This window comes from Nerophis ophidion, linkage group LG01, assembly GCF_033978795.1.
Source record: "Nerophis ophidion isolate RoL-2023_Sa linkage group LG01, RoL_Noph_v1.0, whole genome shotgun sequence".
Classification (NCBI taxonomy): Eukaryota; Metazoa; Chordata; class Actinopteri; order Syngnathiformes; family Syngnathidae; genus Nerophis; species Nerophis ophidion.
In genome coordinates this window covers 87,647,543-87,669,836 of record NC_084611.1, presented here as the reverse complement: position 1 = coordinate 87,669,836, position 22,294 = coordinate 87,647,543, and the positions used below count along the sequence as shown (strand labels likewise).

General features: G+C 40.7%; 1 protein-coding gene, 6 non-coding genes and 1 pseudogene across 7 annotated transcripts in view; 3 read left to right on the top strand and 5 right to left on the bottom strand.

Moving 5' to 3' along the window:
* The first annotated feature begins 1,508 nt into the window (after nucleotides 1-1,508).
* On the top strand, nucleotides 1,509-1,627 carry LOC133563016 (5S ribosomal RNA; annotated as a pseudogene).
* A 365-nt stretch (nucleotides 1,628-1,992) lies between these two features.
* Nucleotides 1,993-2,111, bottom strand: LOC133563001 (5S ribosomal RNA). Its single transcript, XR_009808976.1, has one exon. It is a non-coding gene; the product is annotated as a 5S ribosomal RNA (ribosomal RNA).
* Nucleotides 2,112-2,439: 328 nt separating this feature from the next.
* On the top strand, nucleotides 2,440-2,558 carry LOC133562950 (5S ribosomal RNA). The gene has a single exon (XR_009808963.1). It is a non-coding gene; the product is annotated as a 5S ribosomal RNA (ribosomal RNA).
* A 697-nt stretch (nucleotides 2,559-3,255) lies between these two features.
* On the bottom strand, nucleotides 3,256-3,374 carry LOC133562946 (5S ribosomal RNA). The gene has a single exon (XR_009808961.1). It is a non-coding gene; the product is annotated as a 5S ribosomal RNA (ribosomal RNA).
* A 2,013-nt stretch (nucleotides 3,375-5,387) lies between these two features.
* Nucleotides 5,388-5,506, top strand: LOC133562899 (5S ribosomal RNA). The gene has a single exon (XR_009808938.1). It is a non-coding gene; the product is annotated as a 5S ribosomal RNA (ribosomal RNA).
* A 698-nt stretch (nucleotides 5,507-6,204) lies between these two features.
* Nucleotides 6,205-6,323, bottom strand: LOC133562927 (5S ribosomal RNA). Its single transcript, XR_009808954.1, has one exon. It is a non-coding gene; the product is annotated as a 5S ribosomal RNA (ribosomal RNA).
* A 2,215-nt stretch (nucleotides 6,324-8,538) lies between these two features.
* Nucleotides 8,539-8,657, bottom strand: LOC133562960 (5S ribosomal RNA). The gene has a single exon (XR_009808966.1). It is a non-coding gene; the product is annotated as a 5S ribosomal RNA (ribosomal RNA).
* Nucleotides 8,658-10,135: 1,478 nt separating this feature from the next.
* The window catches only part of LOC133561293 (neuronal acetylcholine receptor subunit alpha-9-I-like), an 18,507-nt gene continuing 6,348 nt past the window's right edge, over nucleotides 10,136-22,294 (bottom strand). The window contains exons 4-7 of the mRNA XM_061914660.1: nucleotides 18,827-19,007; nucleotides 18,411-18,762; nucleotides 15,315-15,811; nucleotides 10,136-11,466 (exon numbers count right to left, since the gene is read on the bottom strand). Of these exons, the coding sequence (XP_061770644.1) occupies nucleotides 11,296-11,466; nucleotides 15,315-15,811; nucleotides 18,411-18,762; nucleotides 18,827-19,007 (1,201 nt within the window). The 3' untranslated portion in view covers nucleotides 10,136-11,295. The remainder of the gene's footprint in view (nucleotides 11,467-15,314; nucleotides 15,812-18,410; nucleotides 18,763-18,826; nucleotides 19,008-22,294) is intronic.

Below are 22,294 nucleotides of genomic sequence, written 5' to 3'. Positions count from 1 at the left end.
CTCCGTTCCATTTATCTGCAATCAGGTCGCTAATCTCTACTTTTTTTTTTATCGATCTGTTAATGTTTGTTTTGATTTTGTCAGACACGCATTCAAAGTAGGAACTACGCATGCCTGTGTTTCACCAATCAAATGCAGTCCCTGGTGACGTTGGACCAATCAAACAGAGCCAGGTGGTCACATGACCGTCCCACGTAGAACCCGACATGTTGAAAAACTTATTGGGGTGTTACCATTTAGTGGTCAACTGTACAGAATATGTACTGTACTGTGCAATCTACTAATAAAAAGTTTCAATCAATCAACCAATCAATCAAAAGTGTAAAGGAAAAAAGACCCTTTTTATTTCAACCGTACTTCCCGTCAAAAGCCTAAAGACTGATCGCACAGTTCCTGTCTTCACAATAAAAGCGCCGCTCCATCGCGCCTGCGCTAACAAAATAAGAGTCTCCGAAAGCCAGCGCAAACAAGCTAGCAAGCTACAGAGTTTGCCGCCAATGTATTTCTTGCAAAGTGTATAAAAACAAATATGGAAGCTGGACAAATAAGATGCCAAAAACCAACGACGGTCATGATGTATCAGACAGGAAGGAGGAACTTTTTTTCTCGTCCATTTGAAAACCGGGACGTTATCAGCACTATACTGTCTGATTCCAATCAATGCAAGTCATCAGAATCAGGTAATACACCAACTTATATTCTTGTCTTCATGAAAGATAGGAATCCATATGTTAAACATGCATGTATATTCATTAAAACACCTTTAACATGTCAACAAAAACGGCAAAATAAATAAATATACATTTTATACTGTATATATAAAGGTATGTAAGTATATATATATATATATATACACTGTACATGATATGTGTGTATGTATATATGAGGTAGATCACCTCGACTTGGTCATTTATTAAGTAATTGATTAACGTTGAAAAACTTATTGGGGTGTTACCATTTAGTGGTCAATTGTATGGAATATGTACTGTACTGTGCAATCTACTAATACAAGTTACAATCAATCAATCAATCAATAAATGCCTACTGAGCCTATGGTGCTGTTAAGTTATTGTGGCTCAATTTGCCTTAATTTTTATTTTATTTTAATGTATTATTTAATATATAATATTGTTTTAGTTGCTTAAGAGATATTCCTGGCTCTGAATTTGCTCATTGCTATTTTTATGTTTTTGTGCATTATTTGTTGCCGTAATCTTTAAACAAACAGGTTATTCATCAGTTACTCAGTACTTGAGTAGTTTTTTCACAACATACTTTTTACTTTTACTCAAGTAAATATTTGGGTGACTACTTATTACTTTTACTTGAGTCTCTAAAGTAACAGTACTCTTACTTGAGTACAATTTCTGGCTACTCTACCCACCTCTGATTATCGCTTTATTCAACCTGTGGGATCTCATGTCGAGCTAAAGTTCGTCCCAACTTCCTGCCAAAGCTCACACTGTGAGCTGTTTCATTTAAAAAGGTTGGTTTTCCATGTTTGTTGGGCTTACGGCCATACTACCCTGAACACGCCCGATCTTGTCCGATCTCGGAAGCTAAGCAGGGTCGGGCCTGGTTAGTACTTGGATGGGAGACCGCCTGGGAATACCAGGTGCTACTTTTACACTCACGCCAGAGTGATGACAAACATTTGTTGTAAATTTGCTGGTAATGTTTTACTTTTAGCTTTAAACATGACTCATCATGTCTTTAACTTTACTATCTCCTGTACTTTCAATAAAGCAGAATTCATGAATAATATGTTAGTGTGTTCCAAGTCATCTACTTTATGAATAATCCTTATAGCTCTTTTCTGTAATTGCTACAATGCCTTTATGTTCCTCCTTACAGTTATAACAGTATCCATAATTGCTATAAAAAGGCCAAAGATGGATAAATATTAGTCATGTTAGTGTAAAATGAAGTGAAAGTGAAATGAAGAGTGTTGTTTTTTGAGTGAGAAACAGCGCCCTCTGGCGTGAGTGTAAAAGCTTACAGCACCTGGTATTCCCAGGCGGTCTCCCATCCAAGTACTAACCAGGCCCGACCCTGCTTAGCTTCCGAGATCGGACGAGATCGGGCGTGTTCAGGGTAGTATGGCCGTAAGCCGAACAAACATGGAAAAACAACCATTTTAAATGAAACTCTTACAGACGAGCTGGGACAAAAGGACTATTTGTCTTACAGCGTGAGCTTTTTAGTGAGAAACTCAATATTTAAAGTGTCTCCCAGTACAACAAACCACACCCCTTCTGCTGGGTGTGAGAATGGTCCTAGTGCCCGCCACAATGGATATAATAAAGTTGTAACAGTATCCATTATTGTTTTATACAACCTGTGGGATCTCATGTCGAGCTAAAGTTCGTCCCAACTTTCTGCCAAAGCTCACGCTGTGAGCTGTTTCATTTAAAAAAGTTGTTTTTCCATGTTTGTTCGGCTTACGGCCATACTACCCTGAACACGCCCGATCTCGTCCGATCTCGGAAGCTAAGCAGGGTCGGGCCTGGTTAGTACTTGGATGGGAGACCGCCTGGGAATACCAGGTGCTGTAAGCTTTTACACTCACGCCAGAGGGCGCTGTTTCTCACTCAAAAAACAACCCTCTTCATTTCACTTTCACTTCATTTTACACTAACATGACTAATATTTACCCATCTTTGGCTTGTTTTTGCTATTTTAAAACACATCATATTATAAATTCAGCAATCAAGGACTTTTGAGCGCTGCAGACGGCAGACGTTTCAGAACCATGTGAACCCGCACAAATAGACTCAAGAACAGTTTCTACCCCTGGGCCATAACTGCACTAAACACAGCTGGATTGTAAAAAAATAAAATTAAAATAAAAACTGAGCCACCGGTCAATCACGATCCGGGACTGTGCAATCAGTGGTTACATGCCAACTGGACAATATTTACCATATTTATTTACATATTTAATCCAAAATAAAAAGCCTGCACAGCATAGGCGGTAGGAAATATTGACTCCCACCCCCTCAGCACACTGGGAATCAGCATTAATCCTCTCTAGTCAGTTTTACTAGTCACTTTATACTTTTTATTGTCTCGTTGTGTTTTACATCGCCTCTTAGAGTGGTCTTAGGCCATATTGTATATTGTGTTGTTTCTTCTTTTTTTTTAATGCAAAGCACCTCAAGGAATATTAGTCATGTTTGTGTAAAATGAAGTGAAAGTGAAATGAAGAGCGTTGTTTTTTGAGTGAGAAACAGCGCCCTCTGGCGTGAGTGTAAAAGCTTACAGCACCTGGTATTCCCAGGCGGTCTCCCATCCAAGTACTAACCAGGCCCGACCCTTCTTAGCTTCCGAGATCGGACGAGATCGGGCGTGTTCAGGGTAGTATGGCCGTAAGCCAAACTAACGTGGAAAAACAACCTTTTTAAATGAGACAGCTCACAGTGTGAGCTTTGGCGGAAAGTTGGAACGAACTTTAGCTCGACATGAGATCCCACAGGTTGTATAAAACGATAACCAGAGGTGGGTAGAGTAGCCAGAAATTGTACTCAAGTAAGAGTACTGTTACTTTAGAGACTCAAGTAAAAGTAAGAAGTAGTCACCCAAATATTTACTTGAGTAAAAGTAAAAAGTATGTTGTGAAAAAACTACTCAAGTACTGAGTAACTGATGAATAACCTGTTCGTTTAATGATTACGGCAACAAATAATGCACAAAAACATAAAAATAGCAATGAGCAAATTCAGAGCCAGGAATATCTCTTAAGCAACTAAAACAATATTATATATTAAATAATACATTAAAATAAAATAAAAATTAAGGCAAATTGAGCCACAATAACTTAACAGCACCATAGGCTCAGTAGGCATTTATTGATTGATTGATTGATTGATTGACACTTTTATTAGTAGATTGCACAGTACAGTACATATTCCGTACAATTGACCACTAAATGGTAACACCCCAATAAGTTTTTCAACATTAATCAATTACTTAATAAATGACCAAGTCGAGGTGATCTACCTCATATATACATACACACACATATCATGTACAGTGTATATATATATATATATATGTATATATATATATATATACTTACATACCTTTATATATACAGTATAAAATGTATATTTATTTATTTTGCCGTTTTTGTTGACATGTTAAAGGTGTTTTCATGAATATACATGCATGTTTAACATATAGATTCCTATCTTTCATGAAGACAAGAATATAAGTTGGTGTATTACCTGATTCTGATGACTTGCATTGACTGGAATCAGACAGTATAGTGCTGATAACGTCCACATTTTCAAATGGACGAGAAAAAAAGTTCCTCCTTCCTGTCTAATACATCATGACCGTCGTTGGTTTTTGGCATCTAATTTGTCCAGCTTCCATATTGGTTTTTATACACTTTACAAGAAATACATTGGCGGCAAACTCCGTAGCTTTCTAGTTTGTTTGCGCTGGCTTTCGGAGACTCTTATTTTGTTAGCGCAGGCGTGATGGAACGGCGCTTTTATTGTGAAGACAGGAACTGTGCGAACAGTCTTTAGGTTTTTGACGGGAAGTACGGTTGGAATAAAAAGTGTCTTTTTTCCTTTACACTTTTGATTGATTGGTTGATTGATTGGAACTTTTATTATTAGATTGCACAGTACAGTACATATTCTGTACAGTTGACCACTAAATGGTAACACCCCGATAAGTTTTTCAACATGTCGGGTTCTACGTGTGACGGTCATGTGACCACCTGGCTCTGTTTGATTGGTCCAACATCACCAGTGACTGCATTTGATTGGTGAAACACAGGCATGCGTAGTTCCTACTTTGAATGCGTGTCTGACAAAATCAAAACAAACATTAACAGATCAATAAAAAAAAAAGTAGCGATTAACGACCTGATTGCAGATAAATGGAGCGGAGTAAAAGTAGCGTTTCTTCTCTATAAATATACTCAAGTAAAAGTAAAAGTATGTTGCATAAAATTTACTCTTAGAAGTACAATTTATCCCAAAAGTTATTCAAGTAGATGTAACGGAGTAAATGTAGCGCGTTACTACCCACCTCTGCTCATCAGTTACTCAGTACTTGAGTCGTTTTTTCACAACATACTTTTTACTTTTACTCAAGTAAATATTTGGGTGACTACTTTTTCACTTTTTCACAACATACTTTTACTCACGTAAATATTTGGGTGACTACTCCTTACTTTTACTTGAGTAATAAATCTCTAAAGTAACAGTACTCTTACTTGAGTACAATTTCTGGCTACTCTACCCACCTCTGGTTATCGTTTTATACAACCTGTGGGATCTCATGTTGAGCTAAAGTTTGTCCCAACTTTCTGCCAAAACTCACGCTGTGAGCTGTTTTATTTAAAAAGGTTGTTTTTCCATGTTTGTTCGGCTTACGGCCATACTACCCTGAACACGCCCGATCTCGTCCGATCTCGGAAGCTAAGCAGGGTCGGGCCTGGTTAGTACTTGGATGGGAGACCGCCTGGGAATACCAGGTGCTGTAAGCTTTTACACTCACGCCAGAGGGCGCTGTTTCTCAATCAAAAAACAACGCTCTTCATTTCACTTTCACTTCATTTTACACTAATATGACTAATATTTATCCATCTTTGGTCTGTTTTTGCTATCTTCAAACATATCAAATCATAAGTTCAACAATCAATAACTTTTGAGCGCTGCAGACGGCAGATGTTTCAGAACCATGAGAACCCGCACAAATAGACTCAAGAACAGTTTCTACATCTGGGCCATAACTGCACTAAACGCTGCTGGATTGTTAAAAAAATAAAATTAAAATAAAAACCCAACCACCAGTCAATCACGATCCGGGACTGTGCAATCAGTGGTTACATGCCAACTGGAAAATATTTACCATATTTATTTACATATTTAATCCAAAATAAAAAGCCTGCACAGCATAGGCGGTAGGAAATATTGACTCCCACCCCCTCAGCACACTGGGAATCAGCATTAATCCTCTCTAGTCAGTTTTACTAGTCACTTTATACTTTTTATTGTCTCGTTGTTTTTATATTGCCTCTTAGAGTGGTCTTAGGCCATATTGTATATTGTGTTGTTTCTTCTTTTTTTTTTAATGCAAAGCACCTCAAGGAATATTAGTCATGTTAGTGTAAAATGAAGTGAAAGTGAAATGAAGAGCATTGCTTTTTGAGTGAGAAACAGCGCCCTCTGGCGTGAGTGTAAAAGCTTACAGCACCTGGTATTCCCAGGCGGTCTCCCATCCAAGTACTAACCAGGCCCGACCCTGCTTAGCTTCCGAGATCGGACGAGATCGGGCGTGTTCAGGGTAGTCTGGCCGTAAGCCGAACAAACAGGGAAAAACAACCTTTTTAAATGCAACTCTTACAGACGAGCTGGGACAAAAGGACTATTTGTCTTACAGCGTGAGCTTTGGCAGAAAGTTGGGACGAACTTTAGCTCGACATGAGATCCCACAGGTTGTATAAAATGATAATGGATACTGTTACAACTGTAAAGAGTTCAAGTATTTAATGATTAAACTTAAGAGATAGTTGATGTCAATAAATTATCATCAGATCTAAAAAAAAAAACTTATTATATACTTATTTTTCTGTCTGGTTTTGTATTTGTTTTGTATCATCCCGTGAGGTGTATATTACTTTTCTTAAAGGCCTACTGAAAGCCACTACTAGCGACCACGCAGTCTGATAGTTTATATATCAATGATGAAATATTAACATTGCAACACATGTCAATACGGCCGCTTTAGTTTACTAAATTGCAATTTTAAATTTCCCTCGGAGTTTACTGTTGAAAACGTCCCGGAATGATGACGTGTGCGCGTGAAGTCTCGGGTTTGGAGGGGACATGCTAGCACAGCACCATTTGCAGCTAAAAGTCATCTCTTTTAATTACATTATTCCACAGTATTCTGGACATCTGCGTTGCTGAATCTTTTGCAATTTGTTTATTTAACAATGGAAAAGTCAAAGTAGAAAGATGGAGGTGGGAAGCTTTAGCCTTTAGCCACACAAACACACGGTGTTTCCTTGTTTAAAACTCCCGGAGGTGAAGCTTTACTATGGATCAGAGCGGTCAAGCGAACATGGATCCCGACCACATGTCAACCGGCAGTTTTCGGTGAGAAAATTGTGGTAAAAAGTCGGCTCTTACCGGAGATCTGCGGAGCTTGCGTCGTCCATGCAGCTGCCGTGACTTCCCTCAGACACTGGCCTCAAGACACCTGTGGACACACCCCTCCGACTATCTATCCATCCATCCATTTTCTACCGCTTATTCCCTTTCGGGGTCGCGGGGGGCGCTGGCGCCTATCTCAGCTACAATCGGGCGGAAGGCAGGGTACACCCTGGACAAGTCGCCACCTCATCGCAGGGCCAACACAGATAGACAGACAACATTCACACACTAGGGCCAATTTAGTGTTGCCAATCAACCTATCCCCAGGTGCATGTCTTTGGAAGTGGGAGGAAGCCGGAGTACCCGGAGGGAACCCACGCATTCACGGGGAGAACATGCAAACTCCACACAGAAAGATCCCAAGCCTGGATTTGAACCCAGGACTGCAGGAACTTCGTATTGTGAGGCAGACGCACTAACCCCTCTGCCACCGTGAAGCCCCCTCCGACTATCAGGTACTATTTAACTCACTAAAACACTAGCAACACAATAGATAGATAAGGGATTTCCCAGAATTATCCTAGTAAATGTGTCTAAAAACATCTGAATCGCTCCCAATGTAATCGCCTTTTTTTAACTTTATTTATTTATTTTTTCTAGTCCTTCGCTATTAAAACCTCATCCACAAATATTTCATCCTCGCTCAAATTAATGGGGAAATTGTCGTTTTCTTGGTCCTAACAGCTCTTGCTGCTGGAGCCTCACATTAGAAACAATGTGAGGATGTGAGGAGCCCTCACACTTGTGTCGTCATCGTCTGCTACTTCCGGTACAGGCAAGGCTTTTTTATTAGCGACCAAAAGTTGCGAACTTTATCATCAATGTTCTCTACTAAATCCTTTCAGCAAAAATATGTCAATATCGCGAAATGATCAAGTATGACACATAGAATGGAGCTGCTATCCCCGTTTGAATAAGAACATCTCATTTTAGTAGGCCTTTAAAAAGGGGATGTGGTGATAGTTGTTGTACACAATGTAGCCACTAGATGGCAGACTAGGATCATGTGTGTGTGTGAGTGCTTTAGTACATATATAGTGAAGAACAAAGCAGCAAGTGTGTGTCATTAGCTGATGTCCTACCTGACGCCATTAAAGACGTTTTGTGAATAATCCAATAGTTGTCCTACATATGTTTGCACGGGAAACATAACACATCTCACTCAGTCTTCAACATATTGATGGACTATTAGCGCTCAAAAGTCCTTGATTGGTCAATTTATAATATGATGTGTTTTAACATGGCAAAAACCGGCCAAAGATGGATAAATATTAGTCATGTTAGTGTAAAATGACGTGAAAGTGAAATGAAGAGGGTTGTTTTCTGAGTGAGAAACAGCGCCCTCTGGCGTGAGTGTAAAAGCTTACAGCACCTGGTATTCCCAGGCGGTCTCCCATCCAAGTACTAACCAGGCCCGACCCTTCTTAGCTTCCGAGATCGGACGAGATCGGGCGTGTTCAGGGTAGTATGGCCGTAAACCGAACAAACATGGAAAAACAACCTTTTTAAATGCAACTCTTACAGACGAGCTGGGACAAAAGGACTATTTGTCTTACAGCGTGAGCTTTGGCAGAAAGTTGGGACGGACTTGTTCAATTTGGATGCAAAGAATGACTTGATTGTGATTACCTCTCACATTATCCCGTTTCACTTATTAAAAACAAGAAGTTGAGGCAGAAAGTGACAAATCTCCAAAGGCAGCAAACATCTAATGATGATAAGACTACAAAAGATCTAATGCCACTGACTCGACATGATGCAGTGAGAGTAGAAGATGCAAATATCCAGAATAGGAAAGCCACTGTTGGAGAAGAAATAGTTTTCGCGCTCTCAACTCTCCATACTTGCCAACCCTCCCGGATTTTCCGGGAGACTCCCGAAATTCAACGCCTCTCTCTGAAACCTCCCGGGACAAATTTTCTCCCGAAAATCTCCCGAAATTCAGGCGAAGCTGGAGGCCACACCCCCTCCAGCTCCATGCGGACCCAAGTGAGGACAGCCTGTTTTCACATCCGCTTTCCCACAATATAAACAGCGTGTCTGCCTAATGACGTTATAACTGTAGAATAATCGAGGGCGACTTCTTGGTTTCTTATGTGGGTTTATTTTTAGGCAGTTTCATTTACATCCTCCCAGCGAGGTAACAACACACAACAACAGCAGTCACATTTGCGTCTACCGTAAAGCAGTTCGTCTGCCGTAAACAGCAACGTTGTGACACTCTTAAACATGACAATACTGCCATCTACTGTACATGCATATGTGACAATAACATCTACGGCTTTTAGAGAGTGCAGTGCACAACTGCGCACACAACAAGGAGACGAAGCAGAAGAACGAGGAAGATACAGCCCTGGCGACGCCGACGACGAGTAAGATGAAGAAATACGTTTGTAAGTTCCAAGTCTGCGATTGGACCTGGATAGCCTCCGGGAAGAAGTAGTGGTAGTTAGAAAAATGGTGACAAAGAATAGAACAAGGATGGACAATTCAACCCTTAACTCAACAATGAGTAGATGAGTGTTATGTGTATATATATGTGTAAATAAATGAACACTGAAATTCAATATACACATATATATATATATATATAATGAAATAAAATAAATATATAATATATATATAGATGGATAGATAATTCTCTGTACAATATTTATCATGAATCCCTACTACTAAAATACATTTGTTCTAAAAGGGGTTCTATTTAAAAGCTATAGTATGCAAATGAGTTTTAAGATGGGACTTAAATGCTTCTACTGAGGTAGCATCTCTCACCTAGCCCTCCTTTCTGCCGGAGAAGACGATCGGTACACGACACCCGTCTTTTTTCCGAGACTGCCAACAGGCAAGGAAACAATACCACACCCCAACCTACAAGCCTCCAGGGTGACAGCCAGGGTCCTTTGGTCCACCACAATACCAAGTTGTCTGCACACATCTGGAAAAACATTACAATCCTGGGCAAACATTTTATTCATAAAGCAGTTTCTAGGGCACTCAGAAACGGAATAAAAACAGGAATATTTACAGATCAAAAGCAAACTCACCTGAAATCTGATTAAATGTGCTTACCGTATTTCCTTGAATTGCCGCCGGGTATATAGTATGCACCTGTCTAGAATTACTGCCGGGTCAAACTCGTTTCGCAAAATATTATTTTTATTAGCGCATGTGTAGAATTTCCACCGGGTCAAACTCGTCACGTCACGAGTGACACTTCACCTGTCATCATTTTCAAAATGGAGGAGGCTGATTTCAATCATTTGAAATCGCATAAAGGAAATTAGATTAAGAGCTATTCAGTAGGATTTAAGGTCCAAGCTATTGAATATGCTAAAATGAACAGTAAGCAGCTATGTTTTATTAATATACCGTAGCTGCGTGTGTCAAATATGAGTCATTAAATGACTCCCGCCTCCCGGTGGTAGAGGGCGCTAGTGATCCTTCTTGCGACTACTCGGCTGCAGAAGAAGTGACAACAACCAGCAAGAGTTAATTTTTTCCTCTTGCTTGCACTTTTAACATGGAGGATTACATATCTAAAATAAAACCGTTTTCTAAACTGGACTTTCAATCGAAGCAGGAGGTAATAAAGGAAGATCTCCATGGAGACAGAGAGACTTTTAAAACTGAAGAAAGATAAGGAAGACTTCTATAAACAAGTTATCGATGCTTTTGATCAGAAGGAGCTGCCCATGGACTTCATTTATAAGTAAAGGTAAGACCATAATAAGGTTTTTTTTTAAATTAAATGTGCTTTTCATGATGGTATCCTTACATCACACTCAAATGTATAAGCGCAGGCCTATTTTTACCGCATGCCTTTGGTAAACGCCGGAGTGAGAAGAGGTTTTAAATGAATTAGCGAGGAAATTGGAGGAAATCCGGTACATCAAGAGTGACTTCACTTTGGTGATCCAACTTGAGAGATCCTCCTGCCTGTGCAGTTGATCAATAATGATTGACAGCACAACGGTGACACCTGACACACCTTCACACAATAGGTGTGAAGATTCCTTCCACCTCTAAGATGGCAATTAGGTGACTCGGATGTCCAGAGATAATGGAGGATTAGTGTTGGAGGGGAAACAAGAAACTCGATAGAAGAAGGCGGACGTCACGAGGCCTTGGCGATAATGAGGACGCTCATGAGGAAGACCATGATGAAGAAGATCCACATGAAGAATCGGTCCATCACCTTGGCAACCTTCTTCCACTCTGCTGCCTTGACACAAGTGGCCCGCTGCTCTCGGAAGCAGTTGGCCATGTACTGGATGTTCTTCACCACCTGCAGGAGGCACATCAGCCTTTAGCTCCCTTAAAATAAAATACCTTTTTTGGCTTTTATTGGCATCATCAGGAAAGAAGTGATGACACGACTGTAGGTTCTTGGTGACCTGAAACAAGCCTGAGTGGAGGCCGAAATGTATATTTTTTATACCTATATTGTATTGGTTTTAGAGATGCGCGGATATGCAATTATATCATCCGCAACCTCATCACCAAAGTCGTCATCCACCCGAACCAACATTTTATCAGAACCGCAACCGCCCGCTGAAATACATCAGAGCTCGGCCACCTTTACCACTCAAAGAGCCATTTAAACTTGTTTCATAGAGTAAAGAAGACAATGGGAACCGCTAACGTTCTCGTGATTATCCAATGGTGTTCATCCTGATGACAAGAATAAGGGCGTGCTGTGTATTCATTGCATTTGACGCCTTCTACGACATGTACAAATCGCTTGTTATTCCAGCAAAATTTTGTATGCAGCTTCCGCAATCACACGGACAAGATTGAAAGGCGTACTGGGTGACACAGAGTACACTGACTGTTGTGATATAAACAACTTTAGCACTTACTAATATGCGCCACACTGTGAAGCCACACCAAACCAGAATGACAAACACATTTCGGGAGAACATCCTCACTGTAACACAACATAAACGCAACACAACAAATACCCAGAATACTTTGCATCCGTGACACTTCCTGAATATATTTTACACCCCCACTCCCCCAACCCCGCCCACCTTACCGACTTACGGGGGGGGGGGGGGGGGGTGTTGCTGCTAGTGGGGTGTATAAAATAGTCAGGATGAGCCACGGATGCAAAGGATTCTGGGTATTTGTTGTGTTGCGTTTACGTTGTGTTACTGTGAGGATGTTCTGTTTGTCATTCTTGTTTGGTGTGGCTTCACAGCGTGGCGCATATTACTAAGAGTGTTAAAATTGTTTCTATCACAACCATTAGTGTACTCTGTGTCACCCAGAATGCCTTGCAGTTGTGTGCATGAGTTTGTAGAAGCCACACTCAACATGTTGCTGGACTGACAAGCAGATCGTAAACGCTGTAGAAGGCGACAAAGCCGATGGCTTCATAGCACGCCCTAATACTTGTTGATTGGGTGACTGCCGGCAGTCGTTCTAGAGCAGGGGTCAGGAACCTTTTTGGCTGAGAGACCCAAGAAGCCAAATATTTTAAAATGTATTTCCCTAAGAGCCATATAATACTTTTTTTTTAACACCGAACACAACTAAACGCTTGCATTTTTAAGTAAGACCAACATTTCTAGAGTATAATAGGTCTCTTATTCTTTGTAATAACATTGTTATTCTGAAGCTAACTGTGGAGGGGGCGTGGCCTGTGGACCTGCAGCGAAACGGTGTGCCAGGACCGGCCTTGAAATCAGCGACAGGTGCGTAGAAGGCCCACCTGTGCCTTGTTATCTAATCACCTGTCGCTCTGTTATAAGCAGCAGCCAGGAGGAGAGACAGAGTTGGGGCTGGAGCCAGAGCGCGAGCGAGGACGAAAGAGAAAAAGACAATTGCTGTAAAGCAACTGAGAGAAAACTAAAATAAAACAATATTGTAACCCTAAAACAGGCTCTTGGTGGTCTGAAGAACCCCCAGGAGGGCAAGCCCCACACTAACCAATAAAAAATAAATAATTCTCACCATTAACGCAACTTCTTGAACATGTTTTATGAATGTTTTATATTTTGAACGTTGTTTTTAAACACTGTGATTACAAGTGGAATTATTCATTACTTATCGTGTTAAGCAATGTCAGCTCAGATTTATCCAAGAGCCAGATGCAGTCGTCAAAAGAGCCACATCTGGCTCTAGAGCCATAGGTTCCCTACCCCTGGCCTAAAACAAACAAACAAAAAAACATAAACAACAACAAAAACTTATAATTGACGGATAGATCTGAAGTTGATCTCGAGACCATTGTGTTAAAATTAAACAGTAAAAAAAAAAAATCATCATTTATTTTTTAACACTTTAATGAGTAGAACCCTTTTGGATCAGTGTGTTTTGTTTCATTGCACAAAAAATAATAATGAATTAAAATCAATGCTGTTATGAGTTGTTGACCTTTTTACGGCTCCAATTATTATATAATCTCAAATATTCTACTTGAAAATTTTATTGGGTGAAAATATTGCATATTTTGTGTTTTTCTCCTTAAAAACATGGTTTTCTTTGACAAAAAGAGCGTACAACTTAAATCTTTAAAATCATAATCTTGACAGATAGACTTAATGTTGATCTAGAGATTTAAAACTTGGATAATAATAAAAATAATGAAACTGAATTATGACACATTTTTAACATTTTATTTTTCCAAAACCCTTTGAGGTCCCCGGGATCAAGCCTGAGTGGAGGCCCAAATGTATATTTTTTATACATACATTGTATTGGTTTTAGCTATGCGCGGATAGGCAATTATATCATCCGCAACCTCATCACAAAAGTCGTCATCCACCTGTCATCCACCTGCCGCAGGCCCATGACAAAGGACTCGACAGGAGTCCTTTGAATGGGCCTGCGGACCCTAAAAAGAATAAGTGACTTATCATACTCTAAAAAAGTTGGTGCTACTTAAAAATGCACGCATTTAGTTGTATTCAGTTTTAAAAAATATGATGTGGCTCTCCCGGAAATACATTTGGAATTAAAGCTGCAAGCAGCATTGGTCGGGCCCGCCTTTGGCTGCTGCCCCCGCGACCCAAACCCGGATAAGCGGTAGAAGCATGGATAGTAGCTACTATTATTATAGGGTATTGTGTGTAGAATTTTGAGGACAAAAAAGATTTAATTCCATTTCACATTGTCATTGTCTACTGTTAGCCATAAGTGTCCCAATACTTTTGTCCAGTGGTAGTAGCCATCTTGAGACAACAGCAGCGCAGCAGCATCAGCGCAGTTGATCTTTGAAGGGTCATAAAATCAAAACCGGAGAACTTATCACAACTCTTTCGATAACTTTTAATCAGAAGGGTTCAAACTCTCTCCTGTGTGAGTTTGAAGCCGAAACGACAAACGCGCTCAGAGAAGATAATGTTTGAAGACAGGTGACAGATTTTTACAAAACCTTTGTTTTGAAGGGGTAATTGCCATTTTCCTGTTAATTTTTGCTGAAGGATGTCAATTATTAAAATGTAGGTCTAAGTGAGACCTACATAGAAGTTTTTGTTTCATCTCCCTCCGACATTCCTACTGGAAGTTACAAGCAGTTTTGTCTGTTTTCTCTTCCTAGGAGCAGTTTTTTCTGTGTTTTATTCAAAAATTGCGCTAGAGCGCATTCTTTAATTTTCGGGTTGTTGTTTTTTTATTACATCGCAATTTCCGCCAGTCCTGATGTGTGTGCCAAGTTTGGTGAGTTTTGAAGCATTTTAAGGGGGTCGAATTAGTCCTTTGCCCATGGCAAAGGACTCTTGTGGAGTCCTTTTCAATATGGGCCTGCGGACCCTAATAAAACGCACCAGTTTCAATAGGGTCCTTGGCCCATTGCAAAGGACTCCTATGGAGTACTTTGCAATGGGCCTGCGGACCCTAAAAAGAATAAGAGACTTATTATACTCTAAAAAAGTGTGTGCTACTTAAAAATGTACACATTTAGTTGTATTCAGTTTTAAAAAATATGATATGGCTCTCACGGAAATACATTTTGAAATATTTGGCTTTCATGGCTCTCTCAGCCAAAAAGGTTCCCGACCCCTGACTTTGGGTTCCAGAAACCGCGGCCCTCTTCTTGCTGTCGTTGAACAGCCCCGCACTAGTCTGAGGACATCTGGGATCCCTGACATCTGGAGTCAAAAGTATGATTTGGCAGCTGGACTCTCATACCTGGTTATGTTGAAGGCAGGGACAGCTGCAGGGACAGGAGGGGGTCAGATCTTGGTCCTCAGGACCCAGGACCTGATCCTTCAGTTCTCCATTCAAGTGCAGGTTCAGAGGATGAGGAGCGGCCTGGTAGTCCAGCTCCTCTCTGGTGATGTGATGGTGGTGGTAGTGCCGGCCAGTCCCTCGGTTCCCCTCGGCCCGCTTCTGGCGAGAGTCGTGGTCCTTGTAGTCCCGGTGCCGGCCGTCACGGTCGTGGAGGTCGGAGGTCACGTGACTCACGGCGTCGTCAGGGTGCAGCGGCTTCTCCTGGCACTCCGGAGTGGTGCAGTTCTCCCCCACCTCGTAGACGAAGAAGATTTTGGACATGTAGTCTATGATGAGGACTTTGGCCCAGCGAGGGACCGGCTTGGCCTCGGCGCCGCAGAAATGAATGTTCATGATGAAGATGGTGAGCGACGTGGAAGCTGTGATCATGGTCATGGTGGCGATGTAGTACTTTCCTGGAGAAGAGAGGCACATTTAGTAAATGCTCAGACGTGTAGGTGCAAAACCCCAAACGCAGGGGTTGTGTAAATGCTATATAAAAAGAGACTACAACAAATCATTTTCAACTTATGTTCAATTGAATAGGCTGAAAAGACAAGATATTTCACGCTCACGCTTCATTATTTTGTGCAAATATTCGCTCATTTAGAATTGGATGCCTGCGACATGTTTCAAAAAAGCTGGCACAAGTGGCAAAAAGGACTGAGGAAGTTGAGGAATGCTCATCAAACGCTTATTGGGAACAGGTGGGTGCCATGATTGGGTACGAAAGCAGCTTCCATGAAATGCTCACTCGTTCACCAACAAGGACGGGGCGAGGGTCACCACTCTGTCAACAAAGGCCTGAGCAAATTGTTTAAAAAACAACATTTCTCAATCAGCTATTGCAAGGAATTTAGGGATTTCACCATCAACGCTCATTAAAATCATCAAAAGGAGAAATCCCTGCACGTAAGCCATGATATTACACACCTTGGATCCCTCAGGCGCTACTGCATCAAAAAGCCACATCAGTGCGTAAAGGATATCACCACACGGGCTCAGGAACACGTCCGAAAACCGCTGTCGGTAACTACAGTCGGTTGCTACATCTGTAAGTGCAAGTTCAAACTCTACTAGGCAAAGCCAAAAGCCATTTATCAACAACACCCAGAAACGCTGCCGGCTTTGCTGGGTCCGAGCTCATCTAAGATGGACGGATGCGAAGTGGAAAAGTGTTCTGGGGTCTGACGTGTCCACATTTCAAATTGTTTTTGGCAACCGTGGACGTCGTGTCCTTCAGACCAAATAGGAAAAGAACCATCCAGACTGTTCTAGGTGAAGTGAATTAGATTTATATAGCGCTTTTCTCAAGTGACTCAAAGCGCTTTACATAGTGAAACCCAATATCTAAGTTACATTTGAACCAGTGTGGGTGGCACTGGGAGCAGGTGGGTAAAGTGCCTTGCCCAAGGACACAACGGCAGTGGTGGCGGAAGCGGGGATCGAACCCGGAACCCTCAAGTTGCTGGCACGGCCACTCTACCAACCGAGCTATACCGCCTCAGATGCAAAGTTGAAAAGCCAGCATGTGTGATGGTATGGGGGTGTATTAGTGGCCAAGGCATGGGTAACTTACACATCTGTGAAGGCACCATTAATGCTGAATGGTCCATACAGGTTTTGGAACAACATATGTTGTCATCCAAGCAAAGTTATCATGGACGCCCCTGCTTATTTCAGCAAAACAATGCCAAGCCACGTGTTACAACAGCGTGGCTTCATAGTAAAAGAGTGCGGGTACTTTCCTGGCCCGCCTGCAGTCCAGACCTGTCTCCCATGGAACATGTGTGGCGCATTATGAAGCGTAAAATACGACAGCAGACTGATTCTGGCGGCGTTTCTGGGTGTTGTTGATAAATGGCTTTTGGCTTTGCATAGTAGAGTTTGAACTTGCACTTACAGATGTAGCAACCGACTGTAGTTACCGACAGTGGTATTCTGAAGTGTTCCTGGGCTCATCTGGTGATATCCTTTACGCACTGATGTGGCTTTTTGATGCAGTAGCGCCTGAGCGATCCAAGGTGCGTAATATCATGGCTTACGTGCAGCGATTTCTCCTTTTGATGATTTTACAGAGCGTTGATGGTGAAGTCCCGAAATTCCTTGCGATATCTCATTGAGAAATGTTGTTTTTTTAAACAATTTGCTCAGGCCTTTGTTGACAAACAGTCAGACAGACCGGACTGTTGAAGGACTGAAGCTCTACATAAAACAAGAATGGGAAAGAATTCCACTTTCAAAGCTTCAACAATTAGTTTCCTCAGTTCCCAAACGTTTATTGAGTGTTAAAAGAAAAGGTGATGTAACACTGTGGTGAACATGCCCTTTCCCAACTACTTTGGCACGTGTTGCAGCCATGAAATTCTAAGTTAATTATTATTTGCAAAAAAATAAAAATGAGTTGGCCCTGCGATGAGGTGGCGACTTGTCCAGGGTGTACCCCGCCTTCTGCCCGATTGTAGCTGAGATAGGCGCCAGCGCCCCCCGCGACCCAAAAAGGGAATAAGCGGTAGAAAATGGATGGATGGAACATCAAATATGTTGTCTTTGTAGCATATTCAACTGAATATGGGTTGAAAAGGACTTGCAAATCATTGTATTCTGTTTATATTTACATCTAACGGTATAGCTCGGGTGGTAGAGTGGCCGTGCCAGCAACTTGAGGGTTGCAGGTTCGATTCCCACTCCCGCCATCCTAGTCACTGCCATTGTGTCCTTGGGCAAGACACTTTACCCACCTGCTCCCAGTGCCACCCACACTGCTTTAAATGTAACTTAGATATTGGGTTTCACTATGTAAAGCGCTTTGAGTCACTAGAGAAAAGCGCTGTATAAATATAATTTGCTTGCTTGCTGCTGCTGCTGCTAACACAATTTCCCAACTCATACGAAAACGGGGTTTGCATCATTTACAAAAGGCGACAACTCCCCCGCTTTTGCCAACGACGGCAGGAAAAAGTTGTGGAGTAAAGGTCGGATATTGTCCCGCCACGGAGGGGGGTGAGAACCCACCGATGTAAGGCATGCTCTCGGCCGGCGGCATGCTCTCGGCCACCAGCAGCTGGAAGACGGTGAGCGCCAGCAGCACGGTCACGCCCAGCGACACCTTCTCCCCCGAGTCGGCGGGCAGGTAGAAGCCCAGCGGCGCCAGGAAGGAGATGAGGAAGCAGGGCAGGAGCAGGTTGAAGATGTAGAAGGAGGAGCGGCGCTTCAGCAGCAAGGTGTAGGTGACCTCGGTGTAAGGGTCGGAGCAACACCCGTACATCATCACGTTCCTCACCGCCGGCATGCCGTGACACTCCCACTCCACGTTCTCCACAAAGTCCGACAGGTCGCCGCTGTCCATCCCCAGGCTGATGTCCACCTGGGCGAGACAAGGGCGGTCACGTCTCCCGCTTTGTCTTCCTCACCCCCGGCCGCCCCCTCACCTGGTTCCCGTTGTAGGTCCAGGAGCCGAAGGTGAGGTTGCACTGCTGCCAGTCGAAAGGGAAATAAGACACGTCCACCACGCACGTACTTTTGGTGATGGCCGGGGAGTCCCAGACGATCTCGCCGTTGTAGCGCAGTTTCACGTTGGTGTTGGACGTGCCCGACGACTCCTCGTCTGCTCTGAACCACAACTGCTGTTCATCCGGGGACGCTCGTAACGCTCAATAATAATACACAAATATCATGTAGCAGGCCAAGTGTTGGGGTGTTATTACACAGTTGTAACGCTCAATAATAATACACAAATATCATGTAGCAGGCCAAGTGTTGGGGTGTTATTACACGATTGTAACGCTCAATAATAATACACAAATATTATGTAGAAAGTTAAGTGTTGGGATATTATTACACAATTGTAACGCTCAATAATAATACACAAATATCATGTAGCAGGCCAAGTGTTGGGGTGTTATTACACAGTTGTAACGCTCAATAATAATACACAAATATGATGTAGAAGGCTAAGTGTTGGGGTATTATTACACAATTGTAACACTCAATAATAATACACAAATATGATGTAGAAGGCTAAGTGTTGGGGTATTATTACACAATTGTAACACTCAATAATAATACACAAATATGATGTAGCAGGCCAAGTGTTGGGGTGTTATTACACGATTGTAACGCTCAATAATAATACACAAATATTATGTAGAAAGTTAAGTGTTGGGATATTATTACACAATTGTAACGCTCAATAATAATACACAAATATCATGTAGCAGGCCAAGTGTTGGGGTGTTATTACACAATTGTAACGCTCAATAATAATACACAAATATGATGTAGAAGGGTAAGTGTTAGGATTTTATTACACAATTGTAACACTCAATAATAATACACAAATATGATGTAGAAGGCTAAGTGTTGGGGTATTATTACACCATTGTAACGCTCAATAATAATACACAAATATTATGTAGAAAGTTAAGTGTTGGGATATTATTACACAATTGTAACGCTCAATAATAATACACAAATATGATGTAGAAGGCTAAGTGTTGGGATATTATTACACATCTGTAACACTAAATAATAATACACAAATATGATGTAGAAGGCTAAGTGTTGGGGTATTATTACACAATTGTAACGTTCAATAATAATACACAAATATCATGTAGCAGGCCAAGTGTTGGGGTGTTATTACACCGTTGTAACGCTCAATAATAATACACAAATATGACGTAGCAGGCTAAGTGTTGGGGTATTATTACACCATTGTAACGCTCAATAATAATACACAAATATGACGTAGCAGGCTAAGTGTTGGGGTATTATTACACCATTGTAACGCTCAATAATAATACACAAATATGACGTAGCAGGCTAAGTGTTGGGGTATTATTACACCATTGTAACGCTCAATAATAATACACAAATATGACGTAGCAGGCTAAGTGTTGGGGTATTATTACACCATTGTAACGCTCAATAATAATACACAAATATCATGTAGAAGGCCAAGTGTTGGGCTGTTATTACACGATTGTAACACTCAATAATAATACACAAATATAATGTAGAAGGCTAAGTGTTGGGGTATTATTACACCATTGTAACGCTCAATAATAATACACAAATATGATGTAGAAGGCTAAGTGTTGGGGTATTATTACACAGTTGTAACGCTCAATAATAATACACAAATATGATGTAGCAGGCTAAGTGTGGGGGTATTATTACACAATTATAACGTTCAATAATAATACACAAATATAACGTAGAAGGCCAAGTGTTGGGGTATTATTACACGATTGTAACGCTCAATAATAATACACAAATATGATGTAGAAGGCTAAGTGTTGGGGTATTATTACACCATTGTAACGCTCAATAATAATACACAAATATTATGTAGAAAGTTAAGTGTTGGGATATTATTACACAATTGTAACGCTCAATAATAATACACAAATATGATGTAGAAGGCTAAGTGTTGGGATATTATTACACATCTGTAACGCTAAATAATAATACACAAATATGATGTAGAAGGCTAAGTGTTGGGGTATTATTACACATCTGTAACGCTAAATGATAATACACAAATATGATGTAGAAGGTTAAGTGTTGGGGTATTATTACACGATTGTAACGCTCAATAATAATACACAAATATGATGTAGAAGGCTAAGTGTTGGGGTATTATTACACAATTGTAACACTCAATAACAATACACAAATATGATGTAGAATGCTAAGTGTTGGGATATTATTACACACTGTAACACTCAATAATAATAATACACAAATATGATGTAGAAGGCTAAATGTGGGGGTATTATTACACACTGTAACGCTCAATAATAATACACAAATATGATGTAGAAGGCTAAGTGTTGGGGTATTATTACACAATTGTAACGCTCAATAATAATACACAAATATCATGTAGAAGGCTAAGTGTTGGGGTGTTATTACACGATTGTAACACTCAATAATAATACACAATATGATTTAGAAGGCTAAGTTTTGGGGTATTATTACACGATTGTAACGCTCTATAACAATACACAAATATCATGTAGAAGGCTAAGTGTTGGGGTGTTATTACACGATTGTAACACTCAATAATAATACACAAATATGATGTAGAAGGCTAAGTGTTGGGGTGTTATTACACCATTGTAACGCTCAATAATAATACACAAATATGATGTAGAAGGCCAAGTGTTGGGGTGTTATTAAACAGTTGTAACACTCAATAATAATACACAAATATGATGTAGCAGGCTAAGTGTTGGGATGTTATTACACAATTGTAACGTTCAATAATAATACACAAATATGATGTAGAAGGCTAAGTGTTGGGGTATTATTACACCATTGTAACGCTCAATAATAATACACAAATATGATGTAGAAAGCAAAGTGTTGGGATATTATTACACCATTGTAACGCTCAATAATAATACACAAATATGATGTAGAATGCTAAGTGTTGGGATATTATTACACGATTGTAACGCTCAATAATAATACACAAATATGATGTAGAAGGCTAAGTGTTGGGATGTTATTACACAATTGTAACGCTCAATAATAATACACAAATATGATGTAGAAGGCTAAGTGTTGGGATATTATTACACAATTGTAACGCTCAATAATAATACACAAATATGATGTAGAAGGCTAAGTGATGGGATATTATTACACGATTGTAACGCTCAATAATAATACACAAATATGAGGTAGAAGGCTAAGTGTCGGGATATTATTACACGATTGTAACGCTCAATAATAATACACAAATATGATGTAGAAGGCTAAGTGTTGGGATGTTATTACACAATTGTAACGCTCAATAATAATACACAAATATGATGTAGAAGGCTAAGTGTTGGGATATTATTACACAATTGTAACGCTCAATAATAATACACAAATATGACGTAGAA